The sequence below is a fragment of the Bolinopsis microptera genome, chromosome 8 (genome assembly GCF_026151205.1).
Source record: "Bolinopsis microptera isolate Bmic1 chromosome 8, MBARI_Bmic_1.0, whole genome shotgun sequence".
NCBI classification, from domain to species: Eukaryota; Metazoa; Ctenophora; class Tentaculata; order Lobata; family Bolinopsidae; genus Bolinopsis; species Bolinopsis microptera.
In genome coordinates, this window is record NC_087079.1 from 4,709,969 (window position 1) to 4,733,386 (window position 23,418).

The 23,418-nt window shown below is 39.3% G+C and overlaps 2 protein-coding genes across 3 annotated transcripts in view; both read right to left on the reverse strand.

The window, feature by feature from the left end:
- LOC134820273 (uncharacterized) overlaps window positions 1–17,490 on the reverse strand; it is a 29,239-nt gene extending 11,749 nt beyond the window's left edge. For both annotated transcript variants that reach the window (XM_063830512.1, XM_063830511.1), the window contains exons 1-29: window positions 17,388–17,490; window positions 16,935–17,157; window positions 16,593–16,696; window positions 15,222–15,472; window positions 14,820–14,973; window positions 14,298–14,472; window positions 13,943–14,064; window positions 13,645–13,771; window positions 12,473–13,259; window positions 12,181–12,318; window positions 11,844–11,950; window positions 11,325–11,470; window positions 10,691–10,972; window positions 10,190–10,271; window positions 9,574–9,785; window positions 9,104–9,394; window positions 8,780–8,949; window positions 8,006–8,153; window positions 7,588–7,715; window positions 7,213–7,390; window positions 6,795–6,908; window positions 6,280–6,626; window positions 5,880–6,042; window positions 5,514–5,626; window positions 5,007–5,211; window positions 3,926–4,855; window positions 3,601–3,700; window positions 3,194–3,436; window positions 2,865–2,961 (exon numbers count right to left, since the gene is read on the reverse strand). In XM_063830512.1, coding sequence (XP_063686582.1) covers window positions 2,865–2,961; window positions 3,194–3,436; window positions 3,601–3,700; window positions 3,926–4,855; window positions 5,007–5,211; window positions 5,514–5,626; window positions 5,880–6,042; window positions 6,280–6,626; window positions 6,795–6,908; window positions 7,213–7,390; window positions 7,588–7,715; window positions 8,006–8,153; window positions 8,780–8,949; window positions 9,104–9,394; window positions 9,574–9,785; window positions 10,190–10,271; window positions 10,691–10,972; window positions 11,325–11,470; window positions 11,844–11,950; window positions 12,181–12,318; window positions 12,473–13,259; window positions 13,645–13,771; window positions 13,943–14,064; window positions 14,298–14,472; window positions 14,820–14,973; window positions 15,222–15,472; window positions 16,593–16,696; window positions 16,935–17,157; window positions 17,388–17,490 — 6,240 coding nt within the window. The remainder of the gene's footprint in view (window positions 1–2,864; window positions 2,962–3,193; window positions 3,437–3,600; window positions 3,701–3,925; window positions 4,856–5,006; window positions 5,212–5,513; window positions 5,627–5,879; window positions 6,043–6,279; window positions 6,627–6,794; window positions 6,909–7,212; window positions 7,391–7,587; window positions 7,716–8,005; window positions 8,154–8,779; window positions 8,950–9,103; window positions 9,395–9,573; window positions 9,786–10,189; window positions 10,272–10,690; window positions 10,973–11,324; window positions 11,471–11,843; window positions 11,951–12,180; window positions 12,319–12,472; window positions 13,260–13,644; window positions 13,772–13,942; window positions 14,065–14,297; window positions 14,473–14,819; window positions 14,974–15,221; window positions 15,473–16,592; window positions 16,697–16,934; window positions 17,158–17,387) is intronic.
- Window positions 17,491–17,495: 5 nt separating this feature from the next.
- LOC134820274 (uncharacterized) lies at window positions 17,496–22,825 on the reverse strand. Its single transcript, XM_063830513.1, has 13 exons — window positions 22,724–22,825; window positions 22,331–22,527; window positions 21,916–22,001; window positions 21,179–21,477; window positions 20,891–21,023; window positions 20,548–20,703; window positions 20,132–20,320; window positions 19,757–19,909; window positions 19,276–19,413; window positions 18,878–19,011; window positions 18,499–18,601; window positions 17,838–18,024; window positions 17,496–17,598 (listed from the first exon to the last, which is right to left on the reverse strand). Exons 1-13 carry the CDS (start codon window positions 22,778–22,780, stop codon window positions 17,496–17,498), a joined length of 1,935 nt encoding a protein of 644 aa, XP_063686583.1. The 5' UTR covers window positions 22,781–22,825.
- Between the last annotated feature and the right edge of the window lie 593 nt (window positions 22,826–23,418).

Below are 23,418 nucleotides of genomic sequence, written 5' to 3' on the forward strand. Positions count from 1 at the left end.
GTTAGTATGTTCTATTCTGTTACCGAGGTCATATTGGCGGCTTCTAGTGTTGAGGTTCTCCCGACCTCGCCTCATTTCGCTAGAGGGTCGATCGCCTCTAGAGCCCCTTTCATTGTGGTTTTTCATGTTCTGCTTGTTTGCCACCGTGAATGGCGTCTTGTTGCTTTGATCAACCCTCTCTGCCCAGGACATCTCTGCTTGCTTGAGCTCGCTTTCACCTGAACGTGCTGTGGCATCGCTGGAGCTGTTACGGTGTACTCTGAATTTCTTGCGTTTGAGTGTTGGCTTGGAGTTCCCTGTGGAAGGACTATTGAGTGCCGCTGGTATATTATTCACTGCGGGTTGTTCAGCAGCGTTTAGAGCTTGTATCGTGTCCTCTAAGTTGATCTCCAGGGTTTCAATTCTGAAACTGTTCGATGCGCTTGTGGTTTCAATTGCCTCGACGATAGGGCGAAGCTCATGTTTAAGTTCTTGGGTTGAGGCATGTGATTGATTGAGTGCAGACTTGGCAATTCCTTTCGTGGCTTTCGTCAAGTTTTCTTGGCCGATCTCGAGGGTCTCGATCCTCTGTTTGTTAGCGGAATTGGCAGATGACAATACTTTCAGAGTCGTACTTTGTATCGTGTTTAGTTCGTCCGAGAACTGAGCTTTGAAGTTGATCAGTCTCTCGAGAATTAAGTTCTGCTCGTCTACTGCTGATCAAAGTTGGTCGAGGTCAGCCCGAATTCCATTAAGCTTGGTCTCTATTGGGCCAACTTTCTTTTTAAAGATGGATAACACACATTTTTCAGATGTGGTTGGGGATGATAGGATGAGGTCAGAGAATGCTTTTTGTTGAAGCATCTCTTCTTTGAGTTCGAGTAGACTGTCTTGAAGTACAGACATCGAATGTTTCAGGTCTGAGCAGTTATTGCAACCGTTCAGGGTCAGGTGATCCTCAGGGTTATCATCACGAGTTGGTTGGTTTCCATCGCTGGCTTCCGTAGTAAGCTCATTGGTGATAATCCTAGCATCATTTGTAACGGAGGCATCAGAGGTTTTTCGGTGAGATTTCTGAGTGTCACCTGAGATGGATAAGCTTTGATCATCGGTGCGTTTCCCTCTCTTTTTCTTTTTGTTGCTCTTCCCCTTTTTCTTTTTCGGAATTTTAGGGCATTGTTGTGCCTGGGGTGTTAAGAAATCAAATTTTGTGTCGGAGCTGCCGGATAACGGTCCGCCAGGGGTTATGTAATCGCCCGGGTCGTGTGGACTTGGCTCGCTATCAAAATGTTCCGTATTCTGCGACTGTATGACGTTACTACAAATCGAGTTTCCAGGTGCTTCCTCATTTGGACTATCGAACACTAGCCTAGTAATTTCGCTGCTTACGTGTCGGTTTGTGCAGAACGTAACCAGGTCAGTTTTCCTTTCCCTGGCTGAATTGCTCAGTGGGAGGCTGTTTGCTAGGAGCTCAAATTTGATCACGGTGTCCTCCAGTTTGTTTATAAGGTGTGTGACTAGTTTTGCGGTTTCCTTAGAACCAGTGGTCTCACAGGTTTCGAGAAGGTCACAGAGCTTCTTTTTGTTGGAGCCTTTCAATCCGAGAGACGATGCTAATGACATCAGTGCGCTCTTTTTGTATGTGTTTGCTGCGTTTTTAAGGAGATCGAGTGTGATGTATCTAAACACGATGGAGGCGCTATTGTCCAGATTAGGTACTCCGAGAACCTTCTCTTTACCCGATGTAATTCTAGCAGGCTTTACGCAGATGTTGGAATGCTCGTTCAAATTGCTTCTTGGGTCGAAGACTGCAACTGGGGAGTTGGTGACACTTGTTTGGTCCTCACTGTGTTTGATGAAACAAGGGTCAGGAGGAGGTGGAACACTGTTTGAGATATGGTGAGCTGTTTCATTGGTAAACGCAGATAGACTGACGGCTGTTTCTTTAGCTGATGCTGGTGTGGTTACGTCGGCAGCAGGAGGCTCAGTTTCGTCCGGTTGCGATTCCGTTGCTTGAAGAGTTTCTGGTTCATCAATAGCTTCTACTACGTTTTCGACATACGGGATGATCAGGACTTGTTCGTCACCGCCCTCATTTTTCTTTAGCTCAGGAGAGAAATAGCAGTGTAGATGTTTAATGGAATCTGGGTATAGAGTAACGAGGCTAAAGTTACCTAGACTGACATCACAGACTTCGGTGTCTTCTACGGCTGGGTTAAACCTGAGAGGGGTGATACTGAGGTCTCTAGGTTTTCCTATATGTAGAATAACAAGAGGCATATTGTCATCTTTATGAGTGTTCTTCAGAGGCATTCTGGATGTCCTGTCAAATGAATATATAATTCTGAGCCCGTTGAACAAGGTATTTTTGTTTGTTAGAGCTCCAACACGGTTGTTTATGGTTGCGAGCAAGGTTTTAAGGGAGTTTTTTTCCTCAGGGTGGCCAGGACTGGGTGTATTTGGCGGTAGACCTGAAGTAAGATCATTGCACAGTGCTTTCACAACACTGGGTCGCCAGAACAATTCGGTGCAGCTTGATTTGGCTTGGCCCGGCGTGATTTCTGGTGAAACTTCACGAAGGGCAACTTTGATTTCTGACTGCACGGAATCAATTGAGATTTCGGAACCTTCAAAAAAAGATCGATCACTCAGTTCAAAGGAATGACCGTCACATTTATGGAGGCCTTGGCCCTGGATCTGATACCTTTCGTACTGTAGTAGCTTCCCATCGGTGTTGATCGCTTTAAGGGATGCTACATCACCTTCCGATATGTGACGTGTTCTATTCTGGGCTTTTATGTCCTCATCGGTGACCTTCGGAGCGGCCGCAGTGATACGGTTCGAGATAAGTAAGCTCTACTATAAGTATTACAAGGTTATCGTACCTGGTCGTTGAACATCCAGTAAACATTGTAAAGTCCCCCATCCCCTGCGTCAGGGAACCTACAGGTGAACACGTGACTCTCTCCTTCGTAAGCGAATCTGGGGACGGTCAGGGGTGCAGGTTACAAAGTCTTTAAAGAAATATTTCAATATATTAACAAAGAAAATAAGGGTAAATCATAGCTGGTTGATGTCTGAAACCGTTTCGATGTATCGTGAACACCCTTTATAGTTATACATACTTTACCAAGGCAGAACAGTTTTACTTCAATCAAAGGGTCTATAATCTATAAATTATAATTAATAACGGTGTAAGAGCGGGGTAACGGACCCATTTGAAGGATTCTGAAGGGGTTTAGCTGGGATCACTTCAATCGGTGATACTGCAGAGTCAAACTCTTTTTGTCGAGGACAGAATTCGTCATATATCATCCCCCTACACTTGTAACTTTTAGTGGTGTTACTGTCGGTGCTGGGTACTTGGAAGGAGATAGACATCTGTTCGATGTGACCATTCTCCAAGTGATCGGTGTAGCGCTCTTCGAAATTACGGATCTCAACATCGTCCTCGTACCTGTATGGAGAGGTTTATGTTTTACTTTTAGATTGCTCCCACTCCTAAATCCCCCTCACGGTTGCTTGTTATGCAGATGCAAGAATCGATTTTGAATACATCTAACGATTATCTAAAAGTCGTAAAGCACAAAGTAAAAAACAAAGATGCTGTTTTGATCTGACCAGGAGATAGATTTGGCTCCTCCCTCGATGTAACACTCGAGAGTGAGCGTTGTCCCAGAGACCACCATTCTGCTGGAGCTTATCAAATCTAGAAGTGCCCCTAGAAAATAGATGTTTTGTGTTAACTGTTAATGACCTATCAAATCTAGAGGTACCCCTAGAAAATAGATGTTGTGTGTTAATGACCTATGTCCTAACACTCGATAGTAGATAATCCAAAATAATAATTGCCGTCAAAAGACATATATTTCACTTTCAAGATTCAATGAAAGAGTCTAAGAAGGGTCCTGAATGATTGTTTACAAAATAACTCAAAAATAGTTACTTCTTGCCGTCAATCGCTGAGTCGCAGAAAATTCTGGATGACCCTCTGAGTCCATTATAAAACCACATTTGTAAATCCCGTCATTCTCTGATGTCACATTGACGACCGTATAATCAGGGTTCTTTGAGACCTCCAATAACCTTGTTGAACCATCATCTGGGAGGGACATCACAGCAGCTTTTATCTCAACTCCAACAGATTCAATATCACCCTCAAGTGAACATCCCAGGGAAGCATCTGCCTCTTTTTCGAAATCGACAAATGTACAAGTTTTATCAGCATCCACTTCGATGGCCAAGACCCTTGCGTAAGTTTTCGTCGAGGAAGTCTTTTCAGTTCCCGCAGATTCCTCGTCTAAGAAGGAGAACTTGCACGTGTAATTACCATCTGAAATGCTATCCTGCCCCTTGAAAGTGGCATTGCTGAAGAATCTAACTCCCCAACTCTCCTGACTTAAAACTGCATTCACTACGGTCTTCATTCTTCCATCAAAGTAGATCTCGTTATCTTCATAGAACCACTGCACGTTATCAGGAATCTTATCCCCCTCCAGCGCACACTGCATCTCTAACACATCATCCTCCACGTACACCAGTGTCCCCTCATCAGAGAGGCTCATGTGCTCACTCATAACCCTACTTTCTCTCACAACAGCTTTAGTGGTAGCTGTTATCTCGTCCCCGTCTTCGAATGAGAGGACGCAGGTGTATCTTCCTGCGTCCTCTCTCGTTACCTTGGAGATTTGTAGTTGGAACGTTTGGGCGTTGTTCTCGAAGTTTCCATTTGCAAAGGATGTTCTTTCGTTTTCTTCGGTGATGAGTCTGGATTCGTTAAACCATTTCATTTCTCCCTCCTCTTGGCCCTTATATTCACACTCCAGTGATATCATTTTATCTGTGCTGAAGTACAACTCAGTTTTTGGTTGTAATGCTGAAAGGTTGTTAATATTCAATATACAGATAATATATAGAATATAGATAATAATATACAAATCAATAACCATTTTCAATGGTCAGTTTTTAAACACTCCAAAATAAAGATATTTGCAAAGACAGTTCAAAGAACTAGCAAGTTTACATACTTCTTACAGCTAGCATCATGGTCGCAGAAACAGTAAGTCCTTCTTTGGTCTCCCATTCGCAGATATAATCTCCACTAGCATCAATATTATTTGTTTTTATTGTTAGAACACTCTTTTGAGTGTTAAAATCATTTTTAAATGTTCCTGTCTCGATATCGTACAGGACACTTGTGTTTGATAGCTTATTTCCGTCTTCCTTTGAATCCTAGGAAGAATATCGAGTGATTGGTGTGTAAAATAGCTGTATATCAGAGTCCTGCAAATGCAGTGTTATTAGTGGTGTTATTTTCACTCATCATCACACTGATGTGCGATTAGGCCAATAATCATGGTTACTCGTCAAGAGCTCGTATGTTTGATTATTCCTTCGGTGGAAATAGTTGCCGAACCGCACTACAAGATTGTTATATCATCGTATAATATACGCAAAGGACGTATTATGATTATTATCCAAAGCCAGAAGCGTATTTGATTTGTACGTTCAAATGCGATTAAACATATACTTACTTTGAACCAGGTAACACCTTTAGGCTCTCTAAATCCTTTATAATTGCAAGTAAATTGAATAGTTTCCAACAGATCGTGTATAAAGTAAGGGGACTCTGGCTCAAATGAAGCACCTGGGATGATTTTGGATTATAGGCAGCTCCCAACAATGAATAAAAGGAAGAGGGGAACAATCGAAAATAGAATAAGTGCGCCCAGGCTTATACTCAGAAAGTGAGATATGTTGATCGCACATTCTTTTCTTGAAATCTTATCGAGAAGTCTTAGAAATTAGGAATCAATATCATTACACCACGATGATGACCTCCTTTACGTACTTTAACAGTTCATATTAATTAAGGCCTTAAGGATATCTATGAAATGTACCTATGAAGTTCACTTCAGTCACCATAGATTTATCCGAGTCGTCATCGAATTTAACATAGCAAGTGTATTGACCCTCGTTAGCTTGTTGAAGAGAAACAAATTTAAGAGTGTACAGGTGCACGTCGTTCATTCCCGTCTTAATCGTATCATGTCCCATCTCGATCTGAAATTGAATTAAAAAAGTGGACGAAGCAATCAAATGTACAATATTTTCTTATAACTTTTCTACATTGACTGAATCCCTGTTTAACACTTAAACTTAAAGCCGTTAAGTTATACCTTTGATTGATTGATTGAAGAGCACTTATACCGGCCGGGGGCATTACTCGTAATATGCGAACGAATCCCTATGATGTTGTTGATGTACAATTGGTGACCAAAAATATTAAAAGTCTCGTACCCTGTTGTCATCTTGCTCCACCTCCACTTGATCCTTATCTGTCCACACAATTTCTTTCGGAGGCTCATTGCCCCAAACAAGACAGGTCAGGACTGCACTTCCGTCTAACTCCGTGTAGAAACTAGGCTCCATACTCGCTCCGACCGTGTCCAGATCAGCAACGGACTCAACAGAAAAGGTTTCAGGTTGCTCCCAGCTTGCTACACATCTTAACGCGTCGTTGTAAAGGGGAGACGAATTGAGGTTACTAATTGTCAGGACTGATTTCCGTTGATATTTGGAGTCTGTGGGGTTTGCTTCGTCCGTGAAGGCGATGTTATCGTCGGCATCAACAAGTTGGGTGTTGCCTTAAAGAGATGGGCGGTAATTTACTTGAATCATAAACTATATGGAGTAAAAGCAGTAATAGGAGAGGAATCGAGAACTATGGTGGTTGAATTGAGAGTCTTAAGTTTACGATTAAGAAACATGTGAATTGGAATTGTACACGATATAAGATAAACTAGGATGCAAACCAATGAACCAAGAGAAAGTAAAGTCCTTGTTTTCTCCTGCAACCACACAGGTAAACGTTCCCTCTGCTTCATCATGAGCCTTTAAAATTTTAACGTCAAGCTCTGTTGTAAAATCTGAGAAACGGAAAAGGTTAACCTGAAATGTCTGCATGTCATTCTCGAGGAGGTGGGGATTAAATTGGATAAAATTACTGCTTTGTGGATAGCAAGAAATCTGAATCATTTTTCTTGAATTTCTAAGTCAGTAGGATGTCTGTACTGTGTATTTGAATGATTTTAATATATGCATTCGGGATGTATAGAATGTATAAATTGTATAAATTGTATAAATTGTATAGTATGTACAGAATGTATAATACATAATGTATGAAATTTATAGAATGTACTATAGAAAACACTAGAAATAATTTCTACAAACCTCGTTTATAGATAGTAGTATTCACGTTTTTCTCCGGATACGGAACAGTAACATTCTCGCTTTCAAACCCGATCTTTCCCTTCACTTCAACAGGTTTAGCTCCCGCAGCAAACTTAGTCATGTCAACTGCTAACAGGAACTTTCTGGACGTTTTGTTCACCTCCGTAGTAGGTGTGAACTGTGGAATTAAACAGGAATTAAACAGGAATTAAACAGGAATTAAACAGGAATTAAACAGGAATTAAACAGGAATTAAACAGGAATTAAACATGAAATGACCAAGGAGAACACTAACGAGCTCGTCTTGGTAGTACAGAAAAATAATAATTCAGGAAAATCGAAAGAAAGCTATAAAAATAAATCTAAAAAATTAACCTGTGTATGCTTGCCCTCATCATACATATCCCCATCTATTATCCACGTGACCTGGGATTCTACGTCTCCGTTGTAAGTGTAATTGATTTGGGTTGGGTTGTAGGTGAATTTGTATAGGTCTGTGTAACCTGAGGAGAGAGTTAAGGCGAGGGTGATTTAATATTTTAACAGTTCAACCCCATTGTTTTGTTGAGATCAATTCTTTCTCCTAGTATATCATATAACCATACAATTTAGAATGAGTTCACAAAAATGTAACAGTTAAAAATTCTTGAAAGGATCTGTGAAGTCACGTCCAGGGCACTTTTTAAAAGCGAACTTTGCCGCTCAAAGTAAAGAAGTAATGCCCGGCCACTCAATCGTATGTTAACGTCACAAAAATGTTCGTGATTTTTCGCCCAAGAAAACTAGCTCTTACTGAAGACAGATGCTTGTGTTTTCTTCACCATTAACTCTCCATATGGTCCTAATTCGAAATAACAGGAGAATTCATCGCTGTTGTTTGCATTTCGGGAATATGACAGAACACTAGTATAACTATCATTGCTACTGGCATCATCCTCAACCTGATGGGAAATTTCTTTGCTGTCAATACAATTTAACAAATCATTACATTAAACATGTAGTGATTTTGTTATTTCAACTGTAATTTGGACCTTATTAAACTGAATCTATTGCTTGTGGTCAGGATTCAGGAGTCAGGAGTCAGGAGTCAGGAGTCAGAAGTCAGGAGTCAGGAGTCAGGAGTCAGGAGTCAGGAGTCAGGAGTCAGGAGTCAGGAGTCAGGAGTCAGGAGTCAGGAGTCAGGAGTCAGGAGTCAGGAGTCAGGAGTCAGGAGTCAGGAGTCAGGAGTCAGGAGTCAGGAGTCAGGAGTCAGGAGTCAGGAGTCAGGAGTCAGGAGTCAGGAGTCAGGAGTCAGGAGTCAGGAGTCAGGAGTCAGGAGTCAGGAGTCAGGAGTCAGGAGTCAGGAGTCAGGAGTCAGGAGTCAGGAGTCAGGAGTCAGGAGTCAGGAGTCAGGAGTCAGGAGTCAGGAGTCACGAGTCACGAGTCACGAGTCACGAGTCACGAGTCACGAGTCACGAGTCACGAGTCACGAGTCACGAGTCACGAGTCACGAGTCACGAGTCACGAGTCACGAGTCACGAGTCACGAGTCACGAGTCACGAGTCACGAGTCACGAGTCAGGACCTACCTTTATAGATTCAGCATAATCCCCATCAGAGTACCTTCCTGCGGGCGTCTCCCAATATACTGACAGGACACTTTCCTTATCTCCGTAATATTTACATTCCAACTTCTCCATTGCTCTTTCTCCTCTGTTGTTGTGTACCAGGGTTACGTTCTTGAATGAGGGTCGAATTTCTGGAAAAAATTTTACATTGGATCGGATACGAGACTTGAATAAATTAACACTGGCAAAAGGTCCTGTCATTAAAATTCACAAGTATGAGTATAAATCATAATTATGCATTAATTAAAATTAAAATTGGCTCCATAAATCTGTAATCTCTCTTACCTCGCACAATGAGTGAAGCCATCTCTGATTTAAACGGGCCGTTATCTTCACCATCAAACTCCATCGTTACCTCACAATAATAAGACCCCGAATCTCCAAAACTTTCAGGTGCAAAGGTATATCTTGACAAAATGTAATCGTAGTCATTATTCCCATTATTCTGGTGCAAGGATTGCGAGTTTCCGTCTTTGTACCAGTTGAAGGAGGGTGTTCCGTTGTTGTTGGAAACTCCACAACTTAGTGTGACCTTATCTCCCGCATGCACTATGGTGTCGCTTGGATTTGTTAGATCTGGACAGGGTTGTTAGAATTTAGAAGAAGGCGATCGTTTTTGTCTAGTTCAGTTTGCGAAAAACCTAAAATTTCAGACAAATGGTATTGGTACATAATGCATGAAAATGTTTACGTATATGTTGGCTTGTAAGTTGAAACGATTCTCATCAAAACAAATATAAGACTTAAATTCCTACCGAATACGTAGAACGAGACGTTACTGCTAGCGTAACCACTGTCTTGGTGAATAGTAGAGTACACAGCACATCTGTACTCAGTATCATTGGTCCGTGTCACCATTAGTTGAGACTCTCCCTCAGCTACCAAGTACGTCTCGTTCTTCGGCACTTCCACTTCCATTCCGGTACTGATATTTATGTAGAACCAGTTGAATGCGAGGTCGCTCTTTCTGTACGAGAATTACAATGTAAGTTTATTTGTTTTATGCTTATATACTGATATAGTCGCATTTAGTCGCGGTCAAAGAACAATGAGCAAGTTAAGGTATAGATATAAATACTTAATAAGTTAATACTAGTGTATAATGTATAATGTATAATGTACTTAATACGTTAATACTAGTGTATAATGTATAACGTATAATGTATAATGTACTTAATAAGTTAATACTAGTGTATAATGTATAATGTATAATGTATAATGTACTTAATAAGTTAATACTAGTGAACCAAATTTTCTTTGACACGTGACAGTAATTCTGAGTTAACTTTAAATTGTGGCAACATGGCAGGATGATGAAAGAAGATAGCATAAATAGATAACAATATGATTCCAGATTCCTATAAATCGTACGTAGCGAAAGCTGTAGGTGTTGCTGTACAGGTCAGATTGGCAATTTCTCCTCTTTTTACTTCTCTTCCAATCGTCTGTACATCTGAATATAATGAGTTGTTACCTGATCTTCATCTCACCACGTTTTACTCCCCAAGACTTAACTTATGACGAAATTTTAAAACCACACCTAATGACAATCCTAACTTAATTGTAACTCTTGTAAAACGAAAAGGCAAAAGCTTAATCCTTTGACAAATCGAGATGGCCTAAATACTATAGGGCCTGTCGTGATATCATGGATAGCTTAGGTTCCACCAGGATCTGGTAAGTGGTAGTCCTCATAATTCTGCGGCCTCTATGTATCGTCATCCCGCACAAGAATCTTAAGAGTTTACTAACTCTGCCACTGACCAAAACAAAATAACCTTGGCAGGTAGTGAAATGTCGAGGGGGTGAAATATATTGTCCCCACTATAGGGTCCCCGCACTAACAGTTTTCAACAATCTTAAAAGACTCACCGAGAACTTCCAAAGTGATCCTTGTGGACTTCTCTTCACCTTCTTGAGGCTTGAACCAACACTCGATAATATCCGCAGAATCGTCAGCGGTTAAATTTGTAAACCTCAAAACACTTTTACTGACATATAAGGATGACGTGTCAACTCTCTCAGCATTTTCAGTTATATTTTTATCCCCTATGCGCCAGAAGATGTCCTCTGGTTGTTTACTGTAGGCTGTACAACTAAGGGTAATGTTGTCTCCTACCGCTGCGATCATGTAGTTTCTTTCAGCGATCATCTCTGAAAAATATTTAGTTATTTTAATACTTTCAACACTACTATATAACAAATAATTTGAGGTTCTAATGATGTAGTGTTACCAAGATTTTAAGCCTTACGTTGTGTGTTTCCCTTCGTGTCCAAAAGCATTATAAAATTTAATTGAATAAGGCAAAAGAATTAGACTGATTGAGCCCCGCATGCAAAAAACGAAAAGTTTAAATCTTGGCTAATAATCATAATATCATAACTTCATTAGTTTGTCAGATTGGGGAAAATTTCAAATCACTGAAAGTTCAATTATATTTATTTTGCAGGAGAAAGTTCCAAACATAGAATTCTTAAAACTAGGTTGAAATGGTATGAGACTCACGTGTCATTAGTATGGTAACATTCTCGCTGGTGAGAGGTGAGGATGCCACCACATCAGAGTATCTGCCCACACAGTAATAGTCCTTGTCTGCAACACTGGAGTCAACTGTCATTTTCAGTTCACTCACAAATTTGTCTCCTTCGTCACTGAAAGGGAATATTTAACAATCGGTTAATAGCCGATGCTTACTTGTGATTCGTTATGGCTATCAACTGGCTATTAACTGGCTATTAACTGGCTATCAACTGGCTATTAACTGGCGATTAACTGGCTATTAACTGGCTATTAACCGGATGTTAGAAGGCTGTTACGATAATAACCGGCTAACAGCCAGTCGGAATATTTGCTGACCAGATTATGTGACTATTTAAGATTTAACAACAGTGCCAATATAAATTGTGGTCCTAACGAGGGTAGTGTGTTTCGTTATGGCTATTAGCCGACTATAAATCCCAAAAAAATGGAATAGATACAACAAAAATTGCAAATCTAAACAGTAATAATTTTAGCTTTACATACTTCAATTTACTGGTGATGCCTGTGTTGTAGAGTATACCATCTTTATACCACTCAATGGTAGGTATGTTCAGGTCCTTATTGTAGTCCAAAGTACACGTAAGGATTACCTGTAGGGATTAGGGGATAAGTGTACACAGCTGAAGACGATTTGTTTTAAATAATCCCCCTCCATACCAGGTGTACACAGGTGTTTGGATGGTATTATTATTAACACTTATCTTTAAAAACCATACACACCGTCAAGTCAAATCAATTTTAACTGGACTAAACTTCGGACAAATTACAATATTATTGAACAGGAAAAGAGTTTCGAAGTTTCAAAGTTTCAAAGTCTCACCTCATCATTCTCGTTACCGACAACCACCCCGGAAAAGCTCGGATAGAGGTCCAGGACGATGACACTGACGTTCTCCTTACTGTACTGGTTCTCGTCAAGCACGCACTTAAAGTTACCTCTGTCGTCTGTTGAGTTTACCTGGCATAGATATGTTGTGTTTACAAAATATTTTGTTAAGATTGAGAGCATAATATACCAGCCGGCTAAGCCAGCAAATTGATTTTATCGGCATATTATAGCTAGCCGCTTTAATTGTTTCACCAAAAACATTTATTCAATCTCGCGAAATTACCTCTAACAAGTAAGTTGCCAAAGTGGTCGCACCATCGTGGGTAATATTGGAAGGAGTAATCCAATCTGCGTGATCAACATCGTACCACCCTAGTTCCAGTCTCTCAGGAGAGTCCACTCGGCACTCCAGCTTAACCTCTATACCACTTGCTGTTACGTACACACGGTTTGGATTTGTTATCTTGATGTCGTTGAACTTCAATTCCGGGAAGTTTCCTTGAACGGAGGGGCCGGATAGAAATTCGAATTCGCAAGAGTAAGATCCGCTGTCATCCTTCGTTGGTAGGGTCAGGTTTAGATAATGAGATGTTAAGTAAATGCCTTCAGAAATTTTCCTTCTTTCCTCACTCGTCTCCGAGTTTTCTACAATGTCAGATGGACCTGACCAAGTTACGTTAAAAACATCTGAATCTTCGTAAGGATGAACATAACAGGTTAGAATGAAAAAGTTAGGACTGTATCCATAGCTGATTGTGGCATTGGTGAGGTCTCCAGACATGTCTCCAACCGCTACCATTCTGTTGTGCAATATTGTTTCCGAGGTTATTTTCTGTTGAGAATCATCATTAAACTCAAAAGAGCAAGAATAGTTTCCAAATTTGCCAGATCCCCCGAGCGGGATTTGACTGTATTGTTGCAGAGGCAGATCAGCCTTTAGAGTTACAGTTGATTTGAAGAGACCGTTAGTCGGAACTGTGTCTGTAGAAATGGTGAATAGTTCTTGGAACTGTTGATTACTGCTGAGATCCACGGTGTCCAAGTATAGTCCTTCATAGTACTTGAAATACCTATCAAGGGAACCATGATCAGGTGGTGTGTTAGTGGCTTGTTTTTGTATTAACTCTGTTACAGCAAAATAATGTAACAAAATTCGAGTTCAAGTTGTACCAGCGGGTATTAGACACTACGGCAGAGGACTGTGCGGCGTTGGAAAGTATGAGAATCACACGATAATTCCCATACCAGTCCAACATGGATAGTATACAGTGGAAACAGATGTATTCATCATGATACTGATAAATGTACTTGAAGGTAGAAAGTATTTTGTCTAAGCGGGTAAGAGATAATACGGATTACGGAATAACTCTAATTTACCAGATAGTATAGTCTGGAATCTAAAGAACTCTAATTTACCAGGTAGTATAGTCTGGAATCTAAAGAACTCTAATTTACCAGGTAGTATAGTCTGGGGCAGGCCCGTCAGCCCCTACCCCCAGTTGACATTCCATCACAAGAGGATTCACAAGACCCTGCTGGTCCCTTGTAAGATAGTAATTCGGCTGTAGTCTGGAGTGTAATCCTGAGGATGGTCAAAATATGATTGCAGGATCGTTTTAAGTGACGAAAAACAATATTTAACGATATCAAAACCGATCACATTTGCCATCCCGATACAATAGTTTTTCATTTTTATATGACTGAATATTGCTCATTAATTGGGTTGATGCCCAATTAACTAATTAACAGCTACCTCTGTAGACGAGAAGAGTGGATGATGCCATTTCATCAGTGGGACTAGTAAATGTGTATTTGCAGGTAATGTTCCTGTCAGAATCGGAGTATGTACGGTCAGCCACTGTCAGTACATCAAATCTGGTGAAATAATGGGCATTTTAATGGGTTATCGATACCTTACAGAACACTAAATGGAATATAACGTGCTGTGGAAGTTGGCAAGTTAAAACCACTGATATTAAAGTGATGAAAATATGATCTGAAAGATTACCGTAAGTCTGCAATCCGTATTATCATATGACATATACATATTTGATCTGGAAGTGAGAACACTTAACAAAAAACAATCTTTCAAAAACAAAGTTACCAACCTCTGTTTCCCTATTTGGTATTCATCGTGAATGTGATAATCCTCACTATCATCAACAATGATAGCACCCTCCACTATCCATGTGATAGAATGTGGTGAATCAGTGCCCACATAGCTGCACGTGATATTTTCTGTCGAGTTACTGGTCTGAGTCTCGGAGACTAGGGGTCTTATCGCTGAGGGTTGAGAAGGATTATAGGATTATCTTAAAACATCAGAATCAACAAATTAGGGATTGCAAATAATTCATGCACTGCAAATGTATTCGTACATTTTTTGTCTTATTCTTAATGTTATGCGTGTGATTTACATTTTATATCACTTACTAATATCTTAATTTCAATAACTTAGTTTCCTTTGTACACGTTTCCTATAGTTGCAGCCAAATTAAAGACCGAATAAATACAAAAAAACAAAAAATGTAAAGCTGATGGAAAAGCTTGTGCTTCAATATCTTATAGTAAATACTTCACTGAAGTTTTCAAATTAAAAATTAAAATAATATCTATATATAGAATCCTACCGCGAACAGAGAAGGCGGTCGTTGAAGTGATCGGTTTGCCAACAGTCGTAAAGTTAAAGTGGCAAGTTAGGGATGCGTTGTAGTTGGTGGTTATGTATTTTCGAGACAAAAACAGTGTTGTTGACCATGTGTTGTTGCTGCTTTCATACGATCCCTATAAAAGAAGTTCATTAAGTTGTGAAATTGAAATAGCATATATTCAAATAGAATAAATTAATATGTTAGTCTCTTGGCTTTCACGGGCGAGACCAGAACCCTCCCACACTCCCCCAGCTGAAATACAGTATTTTCCAGGTATTTACAGATAGCAGTAATAAGATCCAATACATCATTATAAAACAGCTAAGAAGTTAAATGAGGCCTGAGAATACTTACTGAATTCGAAAAGAAGGTTAAATTTACCTTTTGGAAAACAGTCTCATTATTATTCAGAAGTTCAGCATCTACAGTTCCATTCCAAAATACCACCGACCAAAAAACATCTTCAACACTGTCGTCTCCGTGGTACTCACAGGAAAAACCATGCGAATCTACCCAACTGTCAGTATCATTGTAATTGTGGGGGGCATTTTCATCGTACATGGAACCATTGGCAGGATCGTAATGGAAGGGGATGTGGAATAACGAGAATTCGTCCAGATATCTGCTAAACTCTAGAAGGGAGATAGTGTTTTTACAAAATCTGCTTTATAATAACATAAACCCGCCACGCAAAGGGTTTATATAACAGATCATCCTGCGCTAGCGGGATGATCTGATAAACACATAGTACGAGTGCGCGCAGCGCACGAGTTTTGTGTTAATATGTAATCCCGAAGCGCCAGCGCGAAGATTAAATGATTCTTCGCGCGAAAAACGCGCGCGCGCGTCTATGACGGTTTCCATGTAAAGTCGGTTTTAAAGTAATGCAATATGTATGTACTACGGCTTTACATTTATTTAGCCCTGAGCGTGAAGTGTTTATGGATTATAATTATCTCCGGCGATTTCGACAAGGGATTTATACTTTAGAAGAGAGTGATAAAAGCAGTTCATCAATCTGAATGTCAAACCGATCTGTCATAGTGGAGCAATAGCTTGAACGTTAGCAGGAACAAGAGCTGGAAGGAGAGCAAGCAAAACAATACTATTTTAGGGCACGGACAAGGGTAGCTGGCTAGTCGCCAACTTCTCACGCCACGCGTTGGAGAAATTCCAAGAATTAGCTGCTTTGGCAACGTTCCCAGGAATTTGCGTGTAAAAGAAGTGGACGGTTACGATGTTTCATATCACGTGGTGCGCTTTCGTGTCACGTGGTATAGACTCGGCGTATGCTATTGGTGGCACGTGGTACGCACGTGACGCGCTCACGTGATCGCGCGTCTAACTGTTCTACTATTATCGAGTTCTAATCAGCAGTATCATTGATTATTGTAAGTCGGAGAATTGAATCATAAACATCAGTTACGACTAAAAAGCGGGCCGGGTTTATACAAATTTCCGGGGCGGGATGATATCACCTTGAGATGTTTATCTAACAGCGGGCCGGGCTGAGTGATAATATGATCCCGCGTCGAAATCCCGGAGATATTTATAATACCAAAGAACAAGGATTGGTTTTGGCCTAGTTTAATATCATGTCATCTTTCAGTTCACAGACCTTAAGTTTTTATCATAGGTAAACCACTTTAAAGACGTTATCAATCATTCTTTGAAATGATTTTGCCTATTATAACTTGCTCTTCAAACAATTATTTATATTGAATATGGTGAAACTGAAGCCCCACTACATACCTCTAACGTAAATTGTTGCTACGGAGCTATTTTTCTTAAAGGACTTCCCATCCACAACATAGGATGCCATGCATTTGTAATCAGCCGCATCGCTCATTGAGACACTGAATAATATTTATGATCACAAAAAAATTGAATTTTATAAAATTAATAACGCTATTGAATATCGATTAGAAATCTTCAAGATTCCTGCATCAATATTAACAAAAAAATCAAATTAAAATCATTATCATAAAGACAACCGTCTCAGAAGTAAAGAGGTTTGGGAGCAATAATAATGAATAAAAGTATGAAGTATTCAGGATAAGGGCTCAATTATGGCTCAATTAGGGCACCGCGTACTTGCGTAACGTAAGAGTGGAATTTCCAGTGGTAGAGTTCCCAGGGTTGGGATTAAAGAAGGTCCTATCGTCTGGAACTGATTCCTCCAGATTGTTGGAGATTTTCACCCATCTTACTGACAAGTGATCCGAGTCAGTGCCGGGAAGGGTAACTTCACAAGTCAGCTCGGCCTTTTCTCCAACCAGATACGCTGCATCTTCAGGTCCTTCTTTTACCCCCAGATCTGAATGATTAAATAATTAGAATTCAATAATTCACTGCTAAAATAAGGGACAATCTGTTCCAACTGCTTATTACAATTACAAGGGAGTCAATCAAAATAAAACAAACTTTGATATATATTTTATTGGTTATAAGACTAAAAATGGCATACGAAAAGTACGTCAAAAAGGCAACGCAACTCACTATAAGTGGTGACCGTATCTCCAACAGTTAAACACTACGTGTACTCACTATAAGTGGTGACTGAAGCGAGGGACTCAATGTACTCTCCAGTTCTTCTCTGAAACTCAGTTCTACAACTGTACCGCCCAGTATCGTTAAGAGTTGTATTCATCACTTTCAGAGTAGAAGAGGATATGAGGTGGTGTCGTTGAATTCCTTGGTTATGGTAAATCTGGTGTCGTTGTTAATGTCGGCCCAATAACCATTCTCGTATCTTTTCCTGAAGGAGAATAACTATGAATCTATTAAGTGGTTATATGATGGTAATATTATTTACAGGTAACAAGAACCATCCTTTAGTTTTACCCGCGGTGTATGCTGCAATTTCATCGTTCATTATAGCATAAGATAACAAGTGGTGACCCACAGGTTTTTGACAAATATTTAGACTTAATAAATATGAATATTGATCAGTGCGAGTGATCGGAATTCGAACTGAATCGTTACAAGCACACTTACCAGCTTAATTCTGACTCATCATCATTCCGGCCTATATCTGAACCGACGAAGAATTCGCAATCCAAGCGGAAATCCTTGCCCACAAGAACCGAAACATTCTCTAGCTGCTTCACAAAACCTCGCACAGTGACTTCTACTTGTTCCGCCAATGAAACAGTCTCGTTCCCCACAGTGTTCGTGTAGGTTCCTGAATCAATTGACTTAGTTGACTTAGTTAACTTACTTGATTTAGTTGACTTAGTTGGTAACTTAGTTGATTTAGTTAACTTAGTTGGTAAATTAGTTGATTTAGTTAACTTAGTTGGTAACTTAGTTGATTTAGTTAACTTAGTTGGTAAATTAGTTGATTGAGTAACTTATTAAGCGATAATATAAATTCAGCAACTCGTCATCCACAAAATCTCTGTCACAGCACTGTTAAACACAATGGAGTATCTACTTATAGTACTACTCTACATGTTAAACACAGTGGAGTATCTTCTACTCTACAATAAATTGTGTCCATCCTGCAGTACTGCAGCGGTGGCTTTTAAATTCCTACGTACGTCTGCACTTTAACATTTTACTTTAAGTTAAGTGTTAAAGTTACATTAACTTTAAGTTAAGTTAAGTGGTATGCAGGATTACACGCGATTACTCTATACTATCCAGATTTACAAACCTGAGCATTTGTAAATGTCAGTATCCTCCAGGTTCAGGTCCGATAGAGTCAGGACACTATGGTAGAACTGGTCTGTTTGACTTGTTGTCATGCCTGTCGTTATCTGCGGGTGTATGATTTATAAAGACTTTTTCTGTTAAATTTAAATAATCGTTTTATTAAAACTGTGTTTTAGTAGTCTGAGACCCATGTATTATGGGTATATGTTGATATATGCGGTTAAATGTTTTTGGCAAACTCAGCAGTAAATATCGTGGTTTTACGGTATAATTATGAAAAGTTTAAAAAAGTATTGCTGCATGAAAATGATCAAGACTATATAATATCTAATCGCCTAAACGAAGTCGATCACATTTTTGGATCTTTCAGTAAACCATACCTTCTCTTTAGTAGTATTCTTCGTCCATTCGATTGTTCGTTTGGGATAGCTGGGGTCAATCCTCATGGTACATGTGAAATTTACTTGGTATCCAACGTAAGCATGTGTACGTTCCACAGGATTCATTTTAACGTCTAGAAGATAATTATTATATATATCTCGATGGTCTATTTATGACTGAGGATAATATGTAAATCAATATACGAATCATAATGTTACAAGTCTCAAACTGAGTTTCCGAATAGCACGTTAAAAACTAATTATAATTTAAATCGGCCCACTTTACAATTCCTCAGCTAAAACAATCGGCCAATCACAAAACCAAAGGTTCAAATAAGGTTCAAATAAGGTTCAAATAAGGTTCAAAATAAGGTTCAAAATAAGGTTCAAATGCCTACCGAGTACAGAAAGTGTGACAGGTTTTGACAAGTCATCCAATATAGGTTCCTTATATTCAGGTTGGCAGTAGTAATGTCCATTATCATCTCCATTAAAACTTGTGATGTTGAAGACTGGAGAGGACCACAGAAAAACGCCTGAAAGAATGATAAATAGTTTCAAATATCAGTTTAAACTCTACTTACTGGAATGAAGCAAAGTATTTATATCCTGCTGATATCCAATATGGGTATTGGAAATATAAATTACCGATGTCAGAACGGCTTAGAAATTAGAAATTAGAAATTAGAAATTAGAAATTAGAAATTAGAAATTAGAAATTAGAAATTAGAAATTAGAAATTAGAAATTAGAAATTAGAAATTAGAAATTAGAAATTAGAAATTAGAAATTATAACACAAATCCTGCGAAGTTTTTAACAATATGACCCAGTATTAAATTATAAACATGACTAATATAAATGATAAAATACAAACATACCGTCTATTAATAACTTTTTCGTTTGATCCGGTTTGTCAACTGGGGCCTTGTACCATGTAAATTTAGGAATTGTACCAGTAGTGTTCACCACACATGTCAAACTCATATCCGAGCCTTCTTTTATCGAGGTTTTCTCAGTTTTCACGGTTATACCTGTTCAATAAAATGTTCATGAATTATTATGCAAGATTTAAGAATTAAAAGCGAGGACACAAGTTTAAAATGAATAAAAATGTGACAAATTCTTATTTTAAATTTGAAAATGTTCAAATTTTGTCGATTCGTCTGAACATTGAAGAACCTAAATTTTCGGCACCAAAGACCTCTGGGTTAAACATTAAATACACTGCGTATAGCATTATCCACCACAATAACCTCTGCAGGAAGCCGGGAAATTGTTGTTGTTATCTTTATCATCGTTACAGGTAACCTCAGATGCGGCCATGTTGCCATAGTAGAACCCCTGGTTACAGTGTAAGGTTACCACCTCCCCCTCAAGGACTCTTCCCCCAGCAGCTGGTTCCATTAAGGAGGTGTAATCTACTTGAGGCACTTCGCAGATATCTGGGGAGTTTTCGTGTGGAATACTGAAGCAGGTTAAGAAGGAACCATGAAGTCTTATATTAATTCAATGTAGGTAAAAATATTCAAAATATAATATAAATGGTGCTCCTTAGAATAAAATATTCATCGTTATAAATTTACCAAATTATAAAAAAACCCAATGATGCATATTAACGTCATGAGAGAAGCGCCATTGATGAACTTGAGGAGAGTGTATGATAACATACCTGTACAATCATCCTTAGAATCAGATCCAGGAGTAAGAGTGCCCTTTTGAGCCGCACAGTGGGTGCACTGTGAGTTTGTTTTATTTTCACTGTAACTGTCGTAATCACATGGCTCACAAATCTCATTATTGGGATCTGTTTTGTTCGCGAATGTTCCTGAAGTACAGGGTATAGTTAGTGGATGCTACTAAACTTGGATAAGTTATCTGAGCAGCTTCCGAAGCTATCCGTTGCATCGGTGGAAATAGGAATTAACTCAAGTTTGAAAAGTTAATTCATATATTTGATATGTTTGATCTTCCAGACAAAACTATAATCATCCACTGAGGGAAACACCGCTTACCTGCGGTACAGTCGACGCAAGTGTCGTTTATCTTCATGGTTTTCTGCCCGTCCAGACAGTCAGTTGTCGTTGAATCATCAGGATCACCGTCAGGGAATGGATTTGGGTCAGCGTCCCGCTTACTAATACCACCCTGTAGAGTCATTAACAGTCAACATAATTAACATTTGAGGATGTTTGCGGTTCAAATTGAGACAGTAGTTGAAAATGGACCAGTGAAAATCTTAAAGTCCTAACTTTATTTGATATCCACGTAACCTTAAGAAAACTATAGTCTAAACCCCTTACGCTGGAAAAGACAGGTTTGAAGGTATCCCTCAAGAACTGAGCCGCATCCTCCAACATCTGTTTCTGTTGCTCCAAGCTACCCAACATTGTAGGCTCAACAACAACAGACAACTTGCTGCTAGTCCCCTCCCCCCGACAGCGCACTGACGGCACTACACACTCCTTGCTAACTACACATGGAAGTTCTTTCTCCAACTGTGCGGCTACTTGTGAAGTGAGGGATGCTCGGATGTCAGCTGAGCTGCATCCTTGGTAGTTGTGGAGTGTGTAGCTCTGTTCCAGGGGTTTCGGGGAGAAACCTGGGCAAGTTTGAGTGCTGATATTTTATGATTTGGAGTGTGTTGTTACCATTTTTATATTAGACTTAAAGAGAGCTGTTGATTACATTCATGGATTGTACCGTAGCATTAGATAACCTAATAGCGTATTATGCATGGCGAGACAATTTTCAATGTAATATTAGGACATTCAAGGTTAATGGTATTGATTGAAAAGTAACACGATTCCCATCATACAAAGCGACGAAAGAGACGTCGGTATATTGACTTTAAATTATGGGAGTTACTGAGTTAGGCTTTGTCGGACGACTGTCTAATGACTACGACCATGGGTATAAAACATACCTTATTAAAATCATTCATCTCGAGTAAGATTTATTCAAGTTTAACGAATTAAACAGAAGCGTGATCAATTTGAGTGAAAATTAGATGTCAAAAAAACGCAACAAAATTACTCACTAGCGCATCTGATTTGAGGAGGAGTAATCTGGCTCCGGTGTTGGTGACTCCATGACCAAACTCGTCTTCTCTCGTCGTTAGAACACCTAAATTCAAATATTAATAAACAGATTAACAGCTGGTATATTGTAATTACGTTTAAATGTACCTCAGTTCCCAAAAATTTTTGGGAATAAGGTATAGTGTAACCATACGGTGGTAGAATATGGACCGACTTTTATTCACGTTATCTAAAATAATGAGGAAGAAAGATAGTCCGTAGCTCTAGACATTCTGCCACAAGTTTCTGTACAGGTTACCAACTGTATAGCTCACCAAAACAGCAACTTCGGAGAAAATAAAACGACTCATGGAATGATAGCTAGATAGTCTGATAGTAACCAAAGTGTCCTCCTTGTTGGAATGCAAGACTTACCTAACTTCCTTAAAACGAGTGTCAGCAAGGATCCAACCCAAGCTCTCATCGCAGATCGTGGTTACAACTATTTCATCAGCATTCTTCGTCACGTCAAATCGTCCTGCTTTGATCACTTGTCCAGAACTTGGGTGGATGCCAACTGGGTCTAGGAGTTTCGGACAACTACCGAAATCGTAGCTTTGTGCACTGATTACCTGTAACAAGTAGGTTCTTTTAGAAGAAGGGGGAATTTGTATTTTGTTTAGTTTTAGCCCATGAACACTTGTAGCTCTCGTAGTTAAAATTTTGTTCCATCTTTTAAATTATAGATGACTTAATTAATTAATTTTAAAATTAACTATAACCGAAGCTTAACTTTAAGAAATTAAATGAAAAAGAATCGTGACCCACCAGAATTGAAAAGCAGAAGACAATTGTGAGAACTGCACGCTCACTTGTCCCTTGCATTTCGGAGGGTTTGTTTCAGCTCCTTTCAATTTAGAATCCTAAAAGTTATTGCGTCAGTGGTGGTTTTTAAGTTCAAAACTATTCAATTAAAATTGAATAAAACAGCTAGCAAGATCTTTTTAATGGATAGTATCCTATACAATAAAATAAAACAGCAGATCTATGGACTTTCCAATATAATGATATCGATATCGAAAGAACGACCGTCCCGTAAATATGAATCGATAGATCCGAACGAAAATTCAATATCAACTTCTAGGAGAATACGTGAAAAACACCGCGGTATTTGAATACCATCTCATGGTGATAACGCAGCTCGCATTCTGGGAACGCGTTGCTAGGGATACGCTAGAGTCACATGACTCCAACAATCACCCAGTACGTCACAGTTTTATTGCTCCAGGACAGACTAAATATAAGATAAGGTTACTTGCTCCCACGCTTCTGCGCTGAGATCAAATAAATGATTTAAAGCACGATCAGATACCGAAGTGTTAATACCCGGCCTTGTCATGAGGTGTTGTCATGGAGAATGGAGATTAAACTTTAACAATGGGAATTGCAGTGACATTTGCCAGATCATTCTTGGAAATATTCGACATGGTTTAGAATCAAAAACAGGTTGGTTCCGTCAATAT

What these genes read in the sequence shown, in the direction of transcription:
- LOC134820274 (XM_063830513.1), bottom strand. Translation starts at nt 22,780, where the DNA reads ATGCAAGGGACAAGTGAGCGTGCAGTTCTCACAATTGTCTTCTGCTTT. An exon ending in GAAAAAGTTATTAATAGACG is followed by an intron (nt 19,414 to 19,756) that starts GTATGTTTGTAT and finishes TCATTCTTTCAG; the next exon opens with GCGTTTTTCTGTGGTCCTCT. An exon ending in TGACATTTACAAATGCTCAG is followed by an intron (nt 18,025 to 18,498) that starts GTTTGTAAATCT and finishes CAATTGATTCAG; the next exon opens with GAACCTACACGAACACTGTG.